This window comes from Armigeres subalbatus, chromosome 2 (genome assembly GCF_024139115.2).
Source record: "Armigeres subalbatus isolate Guangzhou_Male chromosome 2, GZ_Asu_2, whole genome shotgun sequence".
Lineage (NCBI taxonomy): Eukaryota > Metazoa > Arthropoda > Insecta > Diptera > Culicidae > Armigeres > Armigeres subalbatus.
The window spans coordinates 199,787,203-199,807,139 of record NC_085140.1 but is presented as its reverse complement, the minus strand read 5'-3'; the positions used below and the strand labels follow the sequence as shown (position 1 = coordinate 199,807,139).

General features: G+C 43.1%; 2 protein-coding genes across 2 annotated transcripts; one reads left to right on the top strand and one right to left on the bottom strand.

The window, feature by feature from the left end:
* Positions 1–11,321: 11,321 nt before the first annotated feature.
* On the bottom strand, positions 11,322–13,095 carry LOC134215742 (DNA polymerase epsilon subunit 4). Its single transcript, XM_062694873.1, has 2 exons — positions 12,732–13,095; positions 11,322–11,824 (listed from the first exon to the last, which is right to left on the bottom strand). Exons 1-2 carry the CDS (start codon positions 13,039–13,041, stop codon positions 11,562–11,564), a joined length of 573 nt encoding a protein of 190 aa, XP_062550857.1. The 5' UTR covers positions 13,042–13,095; the 3' UTR covers positions 11,322–11,561.
* A 95-nt stretch (positions 13,096–13,190) lies between these two features.
* LOC134215743 (uncharacterized) lies at positions 13,191–14,633 on the top strand. The gene is made up of 2 exons (XM_062694875.1): positions 13,191–13,354; positions 14,176–14,633. The coding sequence occupies exons 1-2, from the start codon at positions 13,308–13,310 to the stop codon at positions 14,597–14,599; spliced, it is 471 nt and encodes a 156-aa protein (XP_062550859.1). The 5' UTR covers positions 13,191–13,307; the 3' UTR covers positions 14,600–14,633.
* The last annotated feature ends 5,304 nt before the right edge of the window (positions 14,634–19,937 follow it).

The window sequence follows — 19,937 nt, the reverse complement described above, 5'->3', positions numbered from 1 at the left end:
TCCTCAAATAGGACCCCTTTTTGGCTCGACTGTAGTGCACCTCTTAGCTTGAGTGAACTCGTCCGTGGATATACTTGGAGCCCATAGCCACGGGATTGACAGCTATTTGGTTTCGCCGACGACATTGATATTATGGCACGTAAATTTGTGAAGATGGAGGAAGCCTACATTGGACTGAGTTATCAACACGTCGAAGACGAAGTACATGATAGGAAGAGGCTCAGGAGAGGACAATGTAAGCCATCCACCACGAGATTGTATCGGTGGTGACGAAATCGAGGTGGTTACGGAAATAGCTTTCGTACCTATACCCAAGTTGTATTTGGCAAAATTGTTGAGGATGTTCAGGGCTACAGAGCGGTGCTCAGTATAATGAGCACATCTTTCAAGAGACGGCGCTAGCGAGGAGTTACATTTGAGAACATTGTTATTATTGGAATATTGGTATCGCTAAGAGTGTATACCATATTTTGATTCAAATATTGGCTGATCTTTGTTACGCGTGTAGATCCAAAGGCCTCAACTTCAGGGTTTTTTTTGGATAAACTAATACATATTCTGTAAACACATTCTATTATATGTGTCGCTGGAGCAGGTTGAATACAAAGACAACTTTTGGTAGACTCTACAACAACATTGATGTTTGCCAAAATACACCAGATCTTACATGGAAAAATATACTCAAATATAACTGCTCACTAGCGCCGCCCCTTGGAAAAAGTGTTCATTATACTCAGTACCTTTCTGCAGTCCTAGACATCCTGAGTAATTTTGCCGAAGACATCTTGGGTATGTCTTGAGTAGTGTACAATCATGATTTCATATATTCTACCACCTAGCGGTCAAGTTCTAAACTAATCAATGCCTCTTGTCAAAGCACACGCCTTCCTGCATAACCTCTTTGGAAAGGTGCAGTTCAAAACGGGTAAGATATTCAGATAAAAGTAAAATAAGCATAAAAATCACAGTTTTTGTCCTCTTTTCTACGAAAACCCCTCCCCGCAAGTTACCCGCACACCTATGGTCAATTTAATGTAACGTCGTGAAAGATGGGTAAATTATCTTTCGAAACAGCCCAAAAAGTCCGAACAATAAAAAAGTTATAGCAATTTCAATTTGGGGTCAATATGACCCCAGAGCACAGACAACGTAAGTTTTTTGATAAAAGTATACTGTAGCGCTTATTTTCAAGATTTTTCAAGCAAATTTGCACCTAGGGGACAGATCTCGGCGAGTTTTACCAAACTACCAAAAATTAGGCGAATCGGTTGAAAACTAAAAAATGGCAGCTTTTCAAAGTGGCGTGAGGTCATATTGACCCCAAAGCACAGACAAAAGGTTAAAACGACGTCGTGATGAAAGCTGACACACCAGTAAATCTCTCGTTAGCGGAACTAGAGCGAGTGTCCTACAGTCCCTGTATCCGTCGATTAGTTCTGGTTGTACCTCTCAATAATACATCCCAGAGTGCAATTCGAGTCCATGAAAACTGATAATAGAGTGTGTCCAATGTGAAGATCCTGTTAAGGTTATTCCGTTAGTTAAGAAAGGTACCGATGTCAGCAGAATAAGCTTCATGTCGTTCAAGGTCGGAATGGCTGTAAGATTAAAGGAAGTTGCACTTAGTCCAGACACCTGGCCGACAGGAATACTTTTCCGATAGTTTGAGGACCTCTCAAAAAACCTATGGATGCCCCGCGTGAACACGCCTTCTGCCGTCATCTCTTCATTCCCGGACGCCTACCAGTTTCTGACTCTTACTTCCGGACAGGACCCGGCATGTTGATCGCGAGCCACTGCAAAACCGCCCAACATCCTTTCGTACGATGCCAAATCACCTATCCTAAAGACTCCGCAACACCCAGACGCACCGTAGAAAGCTTGTTGGAAGCCCCTGATTGTCCCAATTCAGTCCCGCTCTCTGTCTCCGATCATCATAGCCGTCTGGGTCCTGAGATTGGTAGTGGAAAAGAAGTCTTCCACCTTGCTTGTACAGGTAAGGTAAATATACGGCATCACAGAGCGATCCGTTCTCTCATCCATCTCCCCCTTTCAACAGTTTATCTAGCCAGCAGCAGTTGTAAATTACAAGTCGAACACCGGGACGCAATATTGCCGCTAGCTCTGATGAAGCCTCAATCCCTCTAAACGCAGTCGAGCCCCTCCTGCCAGCGACCAACAGCCGTCCCGGTCCTGCGTCTGAATTGGGATATGAGGTTTTCCGAAATCTATCTACAGGCAAGTACAGGCAACACCACGGAACAATCCGCTCTCTGATCTGTTTCTCGTCCTCAGCATCAACGATCCACTCTCAAGCTCTGCTAGTTTGTCGCCAAGAACTAACCCAAGCTATCGACTCGCACCAAGCCAAACACAACGTTCAACTCCGGCTAATTATTCATTCAGTTCTCCACCGGGATGCAAGCTTAACAACGGCCGCGAGGAATCCCCTATTTCACTCATCGCATTTCACCAGCAGCCGTCCCGGCCCTGCGTATGAGCTGGGAGACGGGGTCTTCCGGAAACCAATTTTTGGCAAGTATTATCAACCATCAGCTTCGCCTTCGTCTGAAATCCCTCCGATTTGCAGTAAATCTATGAGCGAGCAACAACTGCAAGCACCACTTACGATTCCTCGACATCAACCTTAAATCTCGGCTGTTTATCCGTCCTGTTCTGCACCGGAACGCACATTCCATTAAGTAGCCAAACATTAGGCGTTTTAAATGTCGACGTTGACGCTATATCTAGGACCGCAACAAAACTCAAGTAGTCCTATAATCCAGGACCACCCAGTCAACATTTTGGTGCCTATATCTCTTGATATAGGTTATTATATAAGAACCAACTTAATCGTATATAATGCACAGATTGGCTATATTCGTACCAAAGTGGAGGCGGTACATACTTGTTTTATTATACGATTTTTTCCGACATCATGAGAACAGTATTACGATTATACATAAAATATGAAAAAAAAAATCTTACCAGCACCAAGTTTCGAACATGCGATCTTTGGATTTGCAGGCGGATACTCTACCACTGCACCATACTGCACATCTTAAACTGATTCGGATTTTTGTCCAACATAAACTACACAATTTATATCATTACAACTGCATTCATTCGTACTCATATAGGATATTGCAAGGAGTATAAGTTATTTCGAGTTTTTATTCACACAATTACGATTGATTTTCACTACGGTAAAAATTATCGTATACGATGCATTCAATACAACATCCTTTGACAATAATCTGACAAAGTTTGATATACAATGCGATTCAGATTTTTGATGGACGCAAATGCGACTTTATTTGCTGTTTGTTATACGATATGTGGTTTACTAGACAGACGGTATTCCGTCTGCTTTCCTCAAAAACACAAATTTCTTGTTTGCTTGATCCTCTTCATCGTATTTTTCATTTGTCACTGTCTAGTGGAATATTTCCATCTTGCTGGAAAATCGCTCACATGTTCCCGGTGCACAAGAAAGGTAACAAACGCAACGTAGACAATTATCGAGGAATCAAGTCATAAAGCGCAGTTTCTAAGCTGTTCGAACTCGATGTCATGAAACCATTATCTTCGCACTGAAAGAAACATCTCAGCCTTGAACACGGCTTTACCGCCGGTCTTTCTACCACTAGCAATTTGCTATGCCTTACTTCGTACATCACCAACAGCATATTTAGAAGGATGCAAAACGATGTTAGGGGCTGTCCATATTCCACGTGGACATGTTTCGGTCAGGTTTAGATACCCCCCTCCCCCAGCGTGGACAACTTCTCATATAAATTTTCAAAAATTTGTATGAACCGTGGACATTCGCCATACACCCCCTCCCCCCTAAACTGTCCACGTGGTATGTGGACAGCCCCTTATCTACATCGGTCTGTCTGCCGCATTTAACAAGTTGAACCATGCTATCGCTGTTATCAAACTCGACAGGTACGGCATCGGTAGTTATTTATTGTGCTGGTTCCGCTCATACTTGACAGTCCGACAACTGATGGTGACTCAAGATAACTGTGGATCGAAGAGTTTCCAAGCAACATCTGGAATACCGCCAGGAAGCAATCTGGGGTTACTTATATTCCTGATCTACTTCTATGACGTCCATCTACTCATCGAAAGCCCTCGACTGTTGTACGCTGACGATTTGAAAATGTTTCTCGGCAGCTCACTCATTTTTCCAGCTGGTGTTCTCTAAACCGATGGTCGTAAACCCAGCCAAGTGCTCCGTCATAAGGGGCCGTTCAAAAATTACGTCCAAGGTTTGAGGGGGGGAGGGGGGTCAGAGTTTTGTGACAGTTTGTGACAGGGGGAGGGAGGGGGGTTCGTCTTATGTGACGTCCGTCCACAAGAAAAAAATACTGAAAGCATTTTAGAAACAACTTGCATTTTAAAAACATTCAAACTGTTAGTAAGGGACATAACTCACTATTGTGTCGCCAGCACTAAATTGTATTCCGACTTCCGACGTTTTACTTCCGAACTTACTTCCGACATCATGAACGTCAGAACAAAATTTGAATTTGCTACCAACACATTGTCGGAAGAGCGTTCGGAAGTGTGGAAATCGACTTCCGAACTTCAATTTGGTGCCAGCGACAAAACAAGCTTGATTTTGTGACAGATAACACCGTGCAGTGCTGCATATTTATTTATTTTTCTGTGTGAATCTCGTCGGAAGTGTGCCTTGCTGCCAGTTCATCAGCGTCATATAAACAGTTTTGGTCTAAATGCACAATATGTTATTGTGAAAATAGTGTACGAAAAAGATAAACCACAGTAATCACTAAAATATAAATGAGACATGTACGTACAGGGGAGGGGGTCAATTATTTGTGACAGTTTGTGACAGGAGGGGGGGAGGGGAGTTGAAAATGCCGAAAACGATGGACGTAATTTTTGAACGATCCCTAACGTTCACGCGAAAGAAACAATCGCTCATTTTCGACTACAACCTACTTGACACGACGCGAAACTCGAGCGCACAAATCACTTCAAGGACCTTGGTGTACAGTCGGGATCCGCTGGTTGGGATTTTAATACTTAGGTCACTTTTAGTTGGGCTTCCGCTGGTTGGGTCATGGCCCATGGCCCAACTAAAAAGCAACCGTACGTCAAATTTCAATGTAAACATGGAAAACGGGATTGAGCGTCACTGGACATCATTTGTGATGTTCAAGTCTAAATACACGTGTTCAAATGGCTGTCAGTTGACCCAACTAAAAAACCGAATTCGTTACAGTCGGGATTCGTTGGTTGGGATTTTAATACTTGGGTCACTTTTTAGTTGGGCCTCCGCTGGTTGGGCCATGGCCCAACTAAAAAGCAACCGTACGTCAAAATTCAATGTTAACACGGAAAACGGGATTGGGCGTCACTGGACATCATTTGTGACGTTCAAGTCGAAATACACGTGCTCAAATGGCTGTCAGTTGGCCCAACTAAAAATCGAATTCGTTAGTTGGGCCGAGGTCGTGGCCCAACCAGCGAATCGCGACTGTAGTTGGGCCGAGGTCGTGGCCCAACCAGCGAATCGCGACTGTATTGTATATACAATAAAATTACAATAAATGCTATTTCTCCAATTACAAACAAAAACAAAGTGACAAAAAATGGCGATTTCAATGTAGTTTTTAGACTCCGTTCAAATTTGCATCAAATAACATTCGTTTTCAGTAAGTTTATTTGGTAAATATAGATAATGGCTCGGATAATGGGATATATAGAAAATCTTCGATCAAATAAGCTTTTTCTTTATTTTCTTGCAGGTTGGCTATCGCCTAACTAAAAGTTTCAGTTTGCCAGATTGTTGACCATTAATTCGGTGTAATAGCCTTTAACCCCTTTTTCCAGTACCAATTACTGATTGTCGCAGTGTTCGACAACCGCAACAGATACGACAACTCTGGCGCACCATCTGCATCGTTAATCGTTGAATTCCGGAGGTTGTCACGTATTCGGCAGACGAGACACAGAGGAAGAGCGGTGGCTCAAGGAACTGCATCTATACTTATGATGTGAGCATTTCATCGATCGGTGATCAGGCCAAGTTCTTCAAGGAGTGAATCAATACGTTGTACCAATTCAATCTGCTGTGGAACGTGATTTTCAATGCTGACGATGGCGGTTCCATACTGGTCGGGCTCATTGAGGGCAATCCGAGGAGCGAGCACTCCGATGATGTGATGCGAAAGCTGGAATAGTGCTACCTATGCAGCCGGATTTCGATTGTTCAGCACGCGCGTGGCCCAGGATCGCTTGTTCAGGACGTGTTTCGCGATAAATGTACAGTGGTAAAATCCTCGGGACGGTGTCTCATGGGAGACATTAATGAGCTGTTGATTCTATTGCATGGGTGAGTGTTTCATTTGCAATTGTTCTTAGTTGGTTAGAAAACAACTTTGTAGACAATAGTCTGAATTCAGAATATTCTTAAAATGGATATGACCCACATGATATACGAATTCATAAATGGTAGCTTAGTATAAACATCATACAGCTAATTATTGTGGAAGTGCTCCATCGACACTTAGCTGTGAACCGTTAATATTCTAGAAGAAGAAGTACAGTCGGGATTCGCTGGTTGGGATTTTAATACTTGGGTCACTTTTTAGTTGGGCCTCCGCTGGTTGGGCCATGGCCCAACTAAAAAGCAACCGTACGTCAAAATTCAATGTTAACACGGAAAACGGGATTGGGCGTCACTGGACATCATTTGTGACGTTCAAGTCGAAATACACGTGCTCAAATGGCTGTCAGTTGGCCCAACTAAAAAATCGAATTCGTTAGTTGGGCCGAGGTCGTGGCCCAACCAGCGAATCGCGACTGTATTAGGTTTAACACTAATACCCAGAGAAGTCTACAAAATGCACCGATAACCGTTTACGGTAACTAGATGAATTGTAATAAAATACTATTGCTGCTAATAATTCGCTCAGACCAAGCAATTAGTGTAGCAGTGTTTCAAATTTATGTACCGGCCAGATGAGCTATATCACTTGATATTGGATATAAAGAGTTTTAGTTTTAATTAGGACTTAATATTTGTTACAGTGATTATAATGAAGACAATATGTTTATTTGAGGAAATAAAATATATATAACAGTATAAAATAAATCTTTGTTTCATTGTAATGTAATTGATTGACACGAAGCTCTATTATCTTATAGTAGAAAATAACAAATTTACTTTAATTCCACTATACTGCCCATTATCGCATGTCAATCTCATATTTGCTGGATTTCCTATTCATATGGGACAAATATGCTAATGTGGGCAGTCTAATGTAATGTCTTAAAAACCCAAATAAAATATAATAGATTAACAATGATTTATTCGAATTGGAAAAACAATTGTTCAACAACACATTTTATTGCTTAGTTCAAATTTTTTTTAACAAAATAAGAACAATAGAAATCATTGTTTTGTGTTCCAGAATATATGGGAAAAAAAGGATTTTCTTACTGTTACGGTAACTAACAACCCTGCTTTTCTATTGTAAAAGCCCCAATAACAATAAGTTTTATGGTTCAATGCAATATATTGTATTGTTTTTTTATTGTTCAATTTACAGTTCTTTGTATTGTAGTTTTAATGTATTCTTTCTAATTGTAACATAAAAAATTACTGTTTTTTTATTGTACTTTTTATTCGGGAGGGCCGTACTAAGCCATATTAATATTTACATTCGATTTTCAAGCAGAGATCGAAGAAAAATAGTTTCTAGCGAGCTGAGGTGAAAATATCCAGCTTTCCATGCTCGGTAATGGCTGCTTGCTGGTGTTCTTTTTTGTAGAAGGATGAGGGCAAATCTGCAAACAGTCACCTGAAATTATCACTCAGGGAGTGGGGTTGACAGAAGGCCGACCTACTTAACCCACCCAAGTAGCGGAAGGTTACTTGAGCTACCCTCTCTGCAAATACCCTGCTTTAACACGTAAAAGAATAACATCAATATCAATAATAAGCATTTACTTTTTTATTATTTCGCTCACAGATGTCAGATTGCTTCGCAACAACAACTGACTTTCAGCTTAGGATCTGTTCTATGATGACGATGCGTTAAATATATTCAAATCAATTCTGGACTGTTTCACGAAATGATCTTTTGCATGCAATTCTCATAGTAATTTTCATATAACCTTCAAATGGCACGTGCACAATCAAATTACATCCCAGATCTAAAGCAGCATGGGGCAGCAGGGACTTTGTCCAAGGGCTTGACGACCCCTCCCCATGGCCACTGCGAGTTAGACCGGGACCATCGTCCCTAACCCCTAATCCCAAGGCGTCAAGCGACCCGTGCCGAGGGGATGCATGGCCAGGGGGGTGAAATAATAAGCTAGGCCTTTAACGGAGCCTGTGGGGTACCTGGGCACCCTCCAAAGTAATTGTCCCTTACCGCGTTATGCTGGGCTCTGGCGTGGTGGACCTCTTTTCCCGAGCAACTCGTGGGACCAAAATGGAAAACCAAGTCAATTCTTCAATTAGTGGTAGTAGTGTAGGCGACAACCCCTTCGCAAGAGGTGGGTTGTTCAGGTCTCCGCCTAGGAGGCCAGAGGCAATAGTCGGCAGCTCAGTGCGCAGCGCCAGCGTGGGTCACTCAACCTTCCTCTCGGCTATAAAAACGCCGGAAGGGGTTATTGACGGCCCATGGCTTGTGAAGGCGATGAACCGCAAACGCGATGGGCTTTCGGCCTTCGAGGTGGCGACGGAACAGCTGGACGCCATCATCGACTTTGCGTCATCGAAGCATAACATCAGCAAGGACCTCAAGAGGAGCTTGCAGAAACTTCGAAAGTCGATGCTGGACGCCAAGCTGGAGAGGGCGGTCGGGACGGCCAAGTGTAAACCCGTGAAATCGGTGGAGTCGAGGTCTACCCAGACTGAGGCCCAAGGATTCGCGGACTCGAGCAAGGTCGAGTCGACCGAAGGCGTGCCAGCTAAGACGGTGGTGCCAAAGTCTACCCAGACTGAGGCTCAAGTATTTGCGGGTACGTCGGGGGTCTCCGGGACAGTCTCCAGGGGATGAGCTCCCTGGGGGCCGCTCCAAAACGCGGAGGGTTACTACCCCGAACAAGGGTAGTGGGGCTGGGAAGCTGAACCCCGGTCAGGTACCTCCAAAACCGGGGCCTGGACCTGGACCTGGAAAGGTCCGTCCACTCAGGCAAGACGGTGGTAAGGGGTTACGGCAGGCTGAAAGTTCTCAGCCGCACCAGACCAGGGAAATAGAGGGGAATGACGCCTCCTGGACCCTGGTCAAGAACAAGAGGAAACCGAAGACGTCAAGGGCCGAAAAGAAGGCCCAGGCGAATGAGGGTAGCAAGAAGTCTAGGGTAGGCGCCAATCGCTCCACGGTCATCACGGCGGACGAGGCTAAGTACTCGGATGTTTTGAAGGCGATGAGGAGTGACGTCAAGCTCGGTGAACTCGGCGCCGACGTACGTCGAATAAGACGTACCCGGATGGGCGAGATGATACTCGAGCTGAAGCGGGGCGTCTCGCAAAAGGGCGCCGCCTACAAGAAGTTGGCGGAGGAGGTCCTAGGCGAGACGGTCAAGGTGAGGGCACTCACGACGGAGGTGAATCTAAGGGTTAAAGACCTGGACGAGATCACTGAAGTCGAAGAGCTCGTCACGGCACTGCGGCGACAGTGTGAAGTGGAGACGCCCACCGCAGCCGTTCGGCTACGGAAAGGTCCGGCAGGGACGCAGGTAGCATTGGTTCGGCTATCTGCAGCGGACGCCTCCAAGGTAGTCAAGTTAGGGAGCGTCAAGGTGGGATGGTCGGTATGCCCTGTGCGCATATACGAGCAACCCGAAGTTTGCTTCAAGTGCCTGGAACCGGGGCACAAGCAATGGGACTGCAAAGGCCCTGACAGAAGCAATCTCTGCCGACGCTGCGGATTAAAGGGACATAAGGCACAATGCTGCACGAACCCTCCCAATTGTTTGATTTGTTCCAGCAAAGCTGTGAACAGCAAGCACCCCATGGGGGGCTCGATGTGCCCGGCGTTTAAGCGTGCTGCAAAATCAAAGTGCAGGTAAAGCAGCTGGCTTGCTCGGCTTCGCCCGAGTGTTTGGTGTGGGCAGGTTTAGAGGAAACGGCGGAACACGTGTTGTTCGTGTGCTCACGTTTTCGCGCAATGCGTGACCACATGCTTGCCACATGTGGTCTGGACACTACCGGACAACCTAGTTCGGAGGATGTGTAAAGATGAAGTTGGCTGGAACGCCGTTTTATCGGCTATCGCCCAAATCGTCTTGGAGCTACACAGAAGGTGGCGCGTGGACTCAAGGATGGCTAGTTCAGGCGCAAATAAGAGGTGGTCCAAGGGATCGGAGTCGGCTTCATGGGTCATACCGGTGGTCATGCTCTGTGGTCGAACTCGATCCTTTTATCGAACAAGAGGCCGCGCGAAGAACAACATGGTATCGTCGCTTTCGCGGCGTCGGTCAACCGGGCGGGTTCCGAGCCCGAGGACGGAAAGGGGTCCTCGTCAAGGCTGGGGCAGGCGTAGGCCTCGCGTCGGCAAGTCCCTCTGTGTGCTGGCGAATAGGCCCTATCGCAAGAAAGGTCAATTTGGGGTGCACGCGGCATCATCTTTCTTGATACCAGTCGTGCAGAGGGAAGCAGGCGCGAAGTCGACCCTGCCCACCTTCCGAGGACATAGGGCGTGGTAAGGCCACCTGGAAAGCCGGCAATGCGCTGGCACGATACCATGGTGTTCTTCTAAAAAAGCGAGTCACGATGTTCGATGCTGCAAGGACACGCAGCTAACCTCGAGGGTGCGTCATGCACTGGCCCCCCTTTGAAGCATTACTTTCTGGTTGTACCGAAGGAAAGATGGGCTTGGCGGCAATGGAAACGGTTTAGCTGGTCGGGGATGCAGCCCTGCCTCCCTCATTGGAGGTGGCCCCTAACCCAGCACTTCCTGGTCAACCCAGGATGTCTGTTGAGCAGATTCCCCCTCCATTGTTTAGGAAGAAAAAAAAAAAAAAACACGCACACACACACAGACATCACCTCAATTCATCGAGCTGAGTCGATTGGTATATAACACTATGGGTCTCCGAGCCTTCTATAAAAAGTTTGTTTTTGGAGTGAACATATAGCCTTTACGTATACTTAGTATACGAGAAAGGCAAACACCTTGATAAAGATTTAAAAAAAAAATATATCAATAACTAGCATTTACTTTATAATTATTTCGCTCACAAAAGTCAGATTGCTTTGCAACAACAACTGACTTTCTCTGATCTCTGATCTAAAGCAGCTAAAAATTTAGGAGGACTATTAAAATAGTAACAACAATCGTTTAAACACAGGGGAGCGAAAAAGTCAAAATTTGAATTACTCTAATGTACATATTTATTATGTTGGAATAACCTCGGGGATAACATGAGAGAAATATTGAAATTCGCTTTTCTACAATTTTGGATTTCTTCGGAGTTTAGAACATTTGATTCTTCAAGTATCGAAAAACATCAAAAAATTATGAAAAGCAAACTATGTATTCAAAATAATAAAAAAAACTACCAAACAATCACACATTCATCATTCCTTCGAGAAACACCAGTGTATCCACCGATTCTATTGTCATGTCCACATCTCGCCGAACGATTGTTTTCTTTTTCGATGCAACCGTATGTGTGTGCGCTTCTTTGGCCATAGTTTGGACGAACAACTCCGCTGCCCGGGTTACTAAAAAAATCGCTTCCGCCGATATTATATGAACGTCCGAGTCGAATTTCATGATACTCTTGATTTTACTCAGCGGAAATTGAGTCAACCGCTGTTCTGACGGTTCTGAAATAAAAAAAAAGCATGTTAGATATGTACAGTAATGCGTGGTTTCAGTCCAAGACTTTACTAAGGTGGCGCAGATCAGCGCTGCGTGCCAATAGTTCTCTCTTTTATTTTCCCGCTGATCTTATGCAACGCAAATAGTGATGTCACTATTTGCGTTGCATAAGAACAACGGGAGAGAGAAAGAGACAACTAGTGGCACGCTGCGCTGATCTGCGCCACCTTAGTAAAGTCTAGCTCATTGGTTTCAGTCGCGTTTCGAGAGGAAGGTTATTCAAGAGGCAGATGTCATGTATCATGTATAACTAGTAATTCCAGACAAACAGACATAGCACATTGAATAAATACACTCATCAGATTCATCGTCGTACGAACACTAACGACATATAAATATTGTCAGATTCTCTGGATGTGATACACTGCGCGGCGTTTGTAATGTTCCCAAATGGGTACTTGCACAAAACTTCACGCGGCGAATCACTGTCTAAAGGTACGGCCGCGCCAAACGATACACCGCAATGCTATTCGGTACCTTTCCTGAAGGGTTCGCCCCGTGCAATTTCGACAAAATCAGACAATATTGTTTTCACTGTTAGGAAAATCACGAACCAGATAGCGGTAGTGAGCATACGTCAAACTGGAGCATATCCGATGCGCGCGCTACGAGTGAGCGATTGGCCAACGAATGATTATTTAAATTGACCAGTAATGGGCCAAACACAATGGACACGTTTGCGTACGTTTTGACAGTTTTCCTATGGCAAAACTGTCAAAACGCACGCAAACGTATCCATTCTGCTCAGCTCCTAAATCAGTGAGCGATGGGAATTTCACGAGTGTTATGTCTGTTTGTCTGTGTAGTAATCTTAACCAGCTATTACCTAAAAAATAAATGAAATAAACAAACCTTTACTGCTTGCTTTAACCGCCGTGCTCTCTGGATGTACTTCAGAGTCAGGAGTATCTTCCGCTTCTACGCTCGGAGCGTCATCGACAGCAATTTCTTCCGCTTCCGGCACATCTACATCCACTTCTAGTTCTGTAGAAATTGGTTGCTCTTCTGACTCTTCCGTATTAGATTCTTTGTCGTGCGCCGCTTGCTTTTCGACATTGGTTGGATGGGAAGGTGGTTCGGTGCCGAAATCTATTTCTTCTGAATCGATAAACTCACGAACATTCGAAGATTTTTCATTACTTGGCAAATTCAATTCTTCCATGGTCACAAAATGTTTACAAAATTTGGCGCCATCCTGAAAAACGAGTTGAACATCACAGCCGTTACTACATGCGTATAAGCGATCTACAGAACCGTTACGTTTGAAATGTCATGTTTTTGGCCGCCTTCACATACACATGTACAACCGTCGCATGTGCTGAAGAAAACATGCGAGCAAAACAAAAACGATTTCAACAAAATTGTGTAAGATTGTAAAAAAAATATTTTCTTTAGTCAGTAGTTTCCTGCTTTAAAATTACATAAAAAATGACACAAACTTTTATAACCAGGATAACACCTTGTATGTTAAAAATGTAAGTACAAATTATTTATATTTATTCTTAAATCATTGAGGAAAATGTTTACCAAAAGATTTTATTTGTGGGGAGCGGAATAAAACGTGAATCTTAAAAAAACTAAACCTAAACGTTCTATATTTTCTAATGAACAGTTTTTTGCAATAGTTTTTTTTGTTCCACAAAATGTGGCCAAATTTGAGCTAAAAATACTTCCAATATCAGAATATGTATATTCTATTTCAACTGCTGTACATTACATTTATTAGTAGATACTTTCATTTCATATTATAACATTTGGATGTTCTATTATCATTATATCTTTATATAATTTACAGTCCAAGGCTGGATCAACTCATCGTTTTATTATTTTGTATGTAGGCCGATAAGAAGTGATATAATGTATTTAAAAAATCACTTTAATAAAGTATTAAAAAATGTAGGCCGGCTTTAGGCGGGCTTTTATAGAATAGATCTGGACCGAAATTGTTCAGTCTGATTTGATTCACATGATCGTTTTTGTCAAAAAATCATGCTGCAGAAAACGGTTAGATTCGTTATCGTGCCACATTGAATAGCTCGACAAACCATGAAGCCTGCCTTTGGAGATTTTTTCAGTAAATTTCATGTTATCGTGCCACATTGCATGCTCGACAGACCATAAAACGATAGATAAACCTGCCTTTGAGAATTTGATGTCATGTCCATCAAAATATTTCATTTTAATTAAGCGACACACAGAATACACTATTTGAAAACTCACCCAAGCAAGTTGAGCAAAGGTCAATTCATATAACAGTATTTAAGTCAAAACTAAGACTTTTGAAACCTATTTCCAGGAGGAACATTCTATCCCAACATCGAACCGTTAGATCCTTCAGTGCTACCAACATGCCTCTCAAGAAAACGCAAGCAACCCCAAAGAATGAGGAAGTAAACGAAGCTAAAGACGAACCAATTAAATATTTCAATACCGCTGCCTCACGATGGAAGGCCGAACAAACCAGGAGTGGTCGAGTCAAGCTGGACATGCCTTGGTATCAACCGCACGTAGTCAATCTTAGTGTAGTCATTTTTCTGGTTTATTTCTGCATTTTACGCGAAGAGAACGATATCGATCGAGGATTGGAAAGCACCCTTTTTGATCATATTCCTGGGCTTGAGCAGAAACAGCTACTGGTGAACTATAACTACAATCTGGAGCATGGATTGTCCACTGTTGAAGTGGAGAAAAGAATGAAAGAGTTGGGAATGGAGTATTGAAAACAGAATAAAGTTATTTAGTCAACATTGTGGACACGATCGTTCTAGATATCATAGATGACCTCCCGATAGTTCACGTGATATGAACTAATGAAGTTAAGGTATGTGTGGGGTATGAGTGAAATGCCTTCAGCGTGTGTTTATAGATTCACACCTCAGCGTGCCAATCGGCGAGCAGCAACCCATGACTCGCCTTTTCTAGTTAGATCTCCGTGGCGTGCACACGCATCAACGGAAATGGATGCGCGATCATTCGAGTTTTGGATAAGTTTTGGAATCGATGCTGGGTTACAGGAAATGTCGATGTCAAGGGTGTCGTGACTCGTATTTTTTAATAATCGGACTTGATAAATAATTAACTTTTTTTTTCGCACTTGTTTGGAAACACGTTTATTCCACTTCAAATCGTCCAACAAACTGAAGCTAATCTCCTAAGCCTGCTGCGATTCCAATATTTTTCGAATTCAATCACACCGATTCATTTTCAAATATCCTATGCTTCTGCGATTGAATTCCATTGTTTGAATTCTACTCGTTTATTCACACTATCTGTTTTCAAATATCCTACGCCTACTCCGATCTACCCTATTAATCTTTTATCATGCCCATTCAATTACACCATCTATTTTGAATACCTTATGCCTACTGCGATTCAAATGTATTCATCCATCATCCTCGCCTGTACCTGCCTTTTTGGAATAAATAATCTTTGTTCCGATTCTTCTAAATTATTATTATTAATATTTTTATATAATCTCATTTCAATCTTATTTTGAGAGTTTCTTATACGACTTCAATTCATAATATGTATTTATTTATTTTAATCCGTGCGCTTCCCTACATTCTCCCCCACTCCTACTATTCATGAAAAAATTCGGTATAAAATCATATAATTAAATTTGTTTGGTTTGCGAGACATTCTCTTCGGCCTCCTGTCGTCAGTCCTGTTGATTCCATCGTTGATGTTTTCTGACATCTCCCCTCGAATTGTTTCAGCATTATCCCCGGATACTTCCAAATTTCCTGCAAAGGGAAAAGTTTAATCGACGTTCTTGTATAACTTAAAATATATTTTTTTCTATAACCGTACCAAATTTGTTCACTACATCATCCTTACAAGTTTCCTTCATCCCTTCAACAGCTTCAAATCTTGTATCTCGCTTTACGTCCCGTATGTTTCTTGCTATTTGTACACCACTATCGCTGCGTATAACAACCTTGGCTCCTTCTCTTGTCAAAACAGTGTATCTTTCCTTGGAGAAAGTGGGGTCCGTTTTATTTCGTTGAAACGTTGCGACTACTACTGTGTCTCCTACGGCAATATCAGATTCCTTCGCCCCTCTGTGTTGGTTTGCTTTTTTTTTGCTGTTTAGTTTCGCAAGTGCATCATTCTCTCAATATCTTATCTATCTATTTCCATAGCTGTTTTGGAGTCCCGCAGGCATGGAAAAGTTCCCTTGTATTTCCATCTACCATTGATTCAAATGGAGTAATTCCTAGTCGCGAATGCTGTTTAAGTGTGTTATGAGCTTGGGTGTAACATTCTAATGCATCTCTCTAGTTCTTTCCGTCCTGCTTAGCTCCTGCCATTGCCTCAATGATCCCCTGGTTTTGACGTTCGATGGATCCATTGGTTTGGGGACTTAGGGGAATTGCTTTTCGTACCCGAACTCCTTTTGTTTCCCAGTACTTACTCGATGCATTCATTTCCTTGGAAAGGCGGTCCATTATCACTTTGGATAATCAATGGCATCCCCCAGGTGGAAAATATTTTACAAAGTGCCGAGTTTGTGGTGATACCTCGAAGATAGAGATACCTCGAATATGTGTCCACGACGACAAGGAAATGCCCTGAGCCATATCCATAAAGAGATAAAAAATCTATTTGCAAAATCTCCCATGGACCATGAGGCAACTCGCGACTAGATAAGGGGATTGGCGGGTTTTTTCTTGAAATCAGCAAACAGGTTTCACATTTCTTAACGAATTCTAGTGTTTCCTTACTCATGTTAGGCCACCAAAAATATTCGCGCATAATTTTCTTTGTCGCACCACAACCGATGTGACCTTGATGGGCCGTCTTTAGTGCCTTGCTACGTAGACTCTTCGGAAGAACTATTTTATCGCCCTTGAAGACTATTGGTTCCAATGTTCTCAACTCTTTCGCTTGAGACTCATATCTCCGTAAATGCTCGGGCCATCGATCTGTATGTATAGCTAATCGAACTGCTTCCAATTCTACATCGACCTCGGACGCCAGTTGGATATCTGTCCAGGTGATATCCATTGTTTCCGCATCCAAGGCGTAAAGAACATGCCTGTCGTTTTCTTCATCAAATTATAGACTCACGCCTCAGCGTACCAATCGGCGAGCAGCAACCCATGACTCGCCTTTTCTAGTTAGATCTCCGTGGCCTGCACACGCATCAACGGAAATGGATGCGCGATCATTCGAGTTTTAGATAAGTTTTGGAATCGATGCTGGGTTAATACAGGAAATGTCGATGTCAAGGGGTCGTTCAATAATTACGTAAGCAGATCTGGGAAGAGGGTGGTCTGTCATTTTCTTACTCTTCATATAAATAAAACATAATTTGTATGGGAAAAATTCTGAAAGGGGGGAGGGGGGTCCGAAAAACCAAGAAAAAATGCTTACGTAATTACTGAATGACCCCTAACTGAGCTACATCTGTTCTACGTGTGGCCACAAGGCGGCCGCATGCAATAATCCCTGCTGCTGTCCGAAATGCGCTGGTGATCATAAGGCGAATGAATGTGGAATCAACTATTTGAATTGCGTAAACTGTGATCAAGCGAACAAACTGCAGAAACCATCATATGACGAACTCCACTATGTGAATTATGCTTGTAGTATCGTCTGCCTAATTTACAGAACATGTGCAAACCGCTAGAAAGCGGATAAACTACACTACATAACAACTAGAAATAAATGACAACGACGCTGATCTACTTGGAGCAATTGACGGACATCGAGAGGAACAATCAGTAGCTCTATGTCTTTTGGGGAGCCTAACAAAGTCTTAAGTTGATTGCTTCTGCTGGAGAACTATAACCAGCCAAATCTCATCTGGAAACGAGGCGATGTTGGCTCAATGGTGGTCGATACACAAGAATCATCTTCAGAAATTGTCGTGGTTTATTTTTTTGTTTATTTACAAAATCAACAGGTTCTGTCTGGCCCCAATGATGGTCCTGAAATATAAAATAGAAATGTAGTCAAGAAATCAGTCAATCCAAAAAGTTACAGTAGTAAAATTGCTATCTAGGTGTGTTAAAAAAATCAAAAACCTCCGACGTAACATATTACGCGATGAATGGAAGTCAAAACATGTTGCAACTTTGCTGAATTTGCGTTGCATCCACAGATTGCCCCATCCCCATGTAGTCCGTAATTCGTCCTTTGCAGTGGTGGTCTAAGCATTCCGCTATTGCGGAGTGTCCTTGGTCGAACATTCAAATACCGTGACCTGCCCTAATTCCGCGCATCGTCTAATACCGTGGTTTTCATAAAAAATCAGAACCTGGCTATCATGGACATCACATTATTTGGTGAAATGTTCAAACATAATATGTTTGAACATTTCACCAAATAATACGATGTCCATGATAGCCAGGTTCTGAGTTTTCATGAAAACCACGGTATTACTATTAGACGATGAGCGGCATTAGGGCAGGTCACGGTATATCTGCTCTACAATCCCTTCGCAGTTGATTCGTCCCTGTAGTATATCAGCGATCGTCATCGCCCGGATGGTATCTCTCCTAGCATGAAGAAGTTCCAGACCGATCAACTGGCATCGGATCACATAGCTCGGTAGGCAAAACGGATCCCTCCATGGCAACTTCCGAAGTACAAATCGCAGGAACCGACGTTGGACCGATTCGATTCGTTCGGCGCCATTGTTGTACACTGGGCTCCAAACTGCAGAGCAGTACTCCAGAATAGAACGCACAAGAGAACAGTACATGGCTTTCAAGCAATAAATAACTGAAAAAAATCTTGGCAATACTAAATATGAGTCCCAATGTCCAAGAAGCTTTATCGTCAGCGTACGAGATGTGCTGCTTAAGTGTTAGCTCTGAGTCCAGGACTATGTAGATTGTTTTATTTGAGTTAGAAATCGTACAATACAAGAACAACAGTTTTAATTGTTACCCATAAATTTTATTGTTCCTGTATAGTTTACACAATGAAACTTGAGGTTTTGTTCTATTCGGGCTCCTTAGCCGTGCCGTAAGACGCGCGGCTACAAAGCAAGACCATGCTGAGGGTGACTGGGTTCGATTCCCGGTGCCAGTCTAGGTAATTTTCGGATTGGAAATTGTCTCGACTTCCCTGGGCATAAAAGTATCATCGTGTTATCCTCATGATATACGAATGCAAAAATGGTAACTTGGCTTAAAAACCTCGCAGTTGATATCTGTGGAAGTGCTGAATGAACACTAAGCTGTGGCGGCTCTGTCCCAATGTGGGGATGTAATGCCAATAAGAAGAAGGAGTAAATATGAATATGGCTAAATATGAATATGGCACATAATAGGAACGGCGATACTGCTTTGGTAAACATAAGGTCCAGTCGCTGGTGGGCTAATTTGTGCCCATCCCCGCAATCCAGCGCCATTTAATTGATGAGGATTCGCTGCTTATATCAGTGGTATTATATTGCGTGGGTGCAATAAGCTAGTCTAGCTCCTTGGCGTGGGTGGTCTCACAATGTGAGAAGAAACTTTTGTTTGCCCTTTTTTAAAATCTTGGTGCCGAAGTGTGGGAGCGTTCAAAAATTACGTCCAAGGTTTGAGGGGGGGAGGCGGGTCAGAGTTTTGTGACAGTTTGTGACAGGGGGAGGGAGGGGGGTTCGTCTTATGTGACGTCCGTTCACAAGAAAAAAATACTGAAAGCATTTTAGAAACAACTTGCATTTTAAAAACATTCAAACTGTTAGTAAGGGTCATAACTCACTATGTTATTGTGAAAATAGTGTACGAAAAAGATAAACCACAGTAATCGCTAAAATATAAATGAGACATGTACGTACAGGGGGAGGGGGGGGGGGTCAATTATTTGTGACAGGAGGGGGGGAGGGGGGTTGAAAATGCCGAAAAACGATGGACGTAATTTTGAACGATCCCTGTCTTTTATTTTGCAAAATGGCTTGTGAAAAGGCCCTTGCCCTTAAATTTGGACGTCACGTTACGCAACGCCACGCGCTATCCAGCCGCCTCAATATTTTCCGTGTGTTAGAAGCCGCTCTCACCAACACAACAATAACACCATCGTACGATATCGATTCATCATCGCCCGTTTGACGGTGTTTGT

Coding starts and splice junctions, on each gene's coding strand:
- LOC134215743 (XM_062694875.1), top strand. CDS start 13,308: ATGACACAAACTTTTATAACCAGGATAACACCTTGTATGTTAAAAAT. Junction 13,355..14,175: donor ACACCTTGTATGTTAAAAAT/GTAAGTACAAAT, acceptor ACCTATTTCCAG/GAGGAACATTCTATCCCAAC.
- LOC134215742 (XM_062694873.1), bottom strand. CDS start 13,041: ATGGAAGAATTGAATTTGCCAAGTAATGAAAAATCTTCGAATGTTCGT. Junction 11,825..12,731: donor GGTTAAAGCAAGCAGTAAAG/GTTTGTTTATTT, acceptor TTTTTATTTCAG/AACCGTCAGAACAGCGGTTG.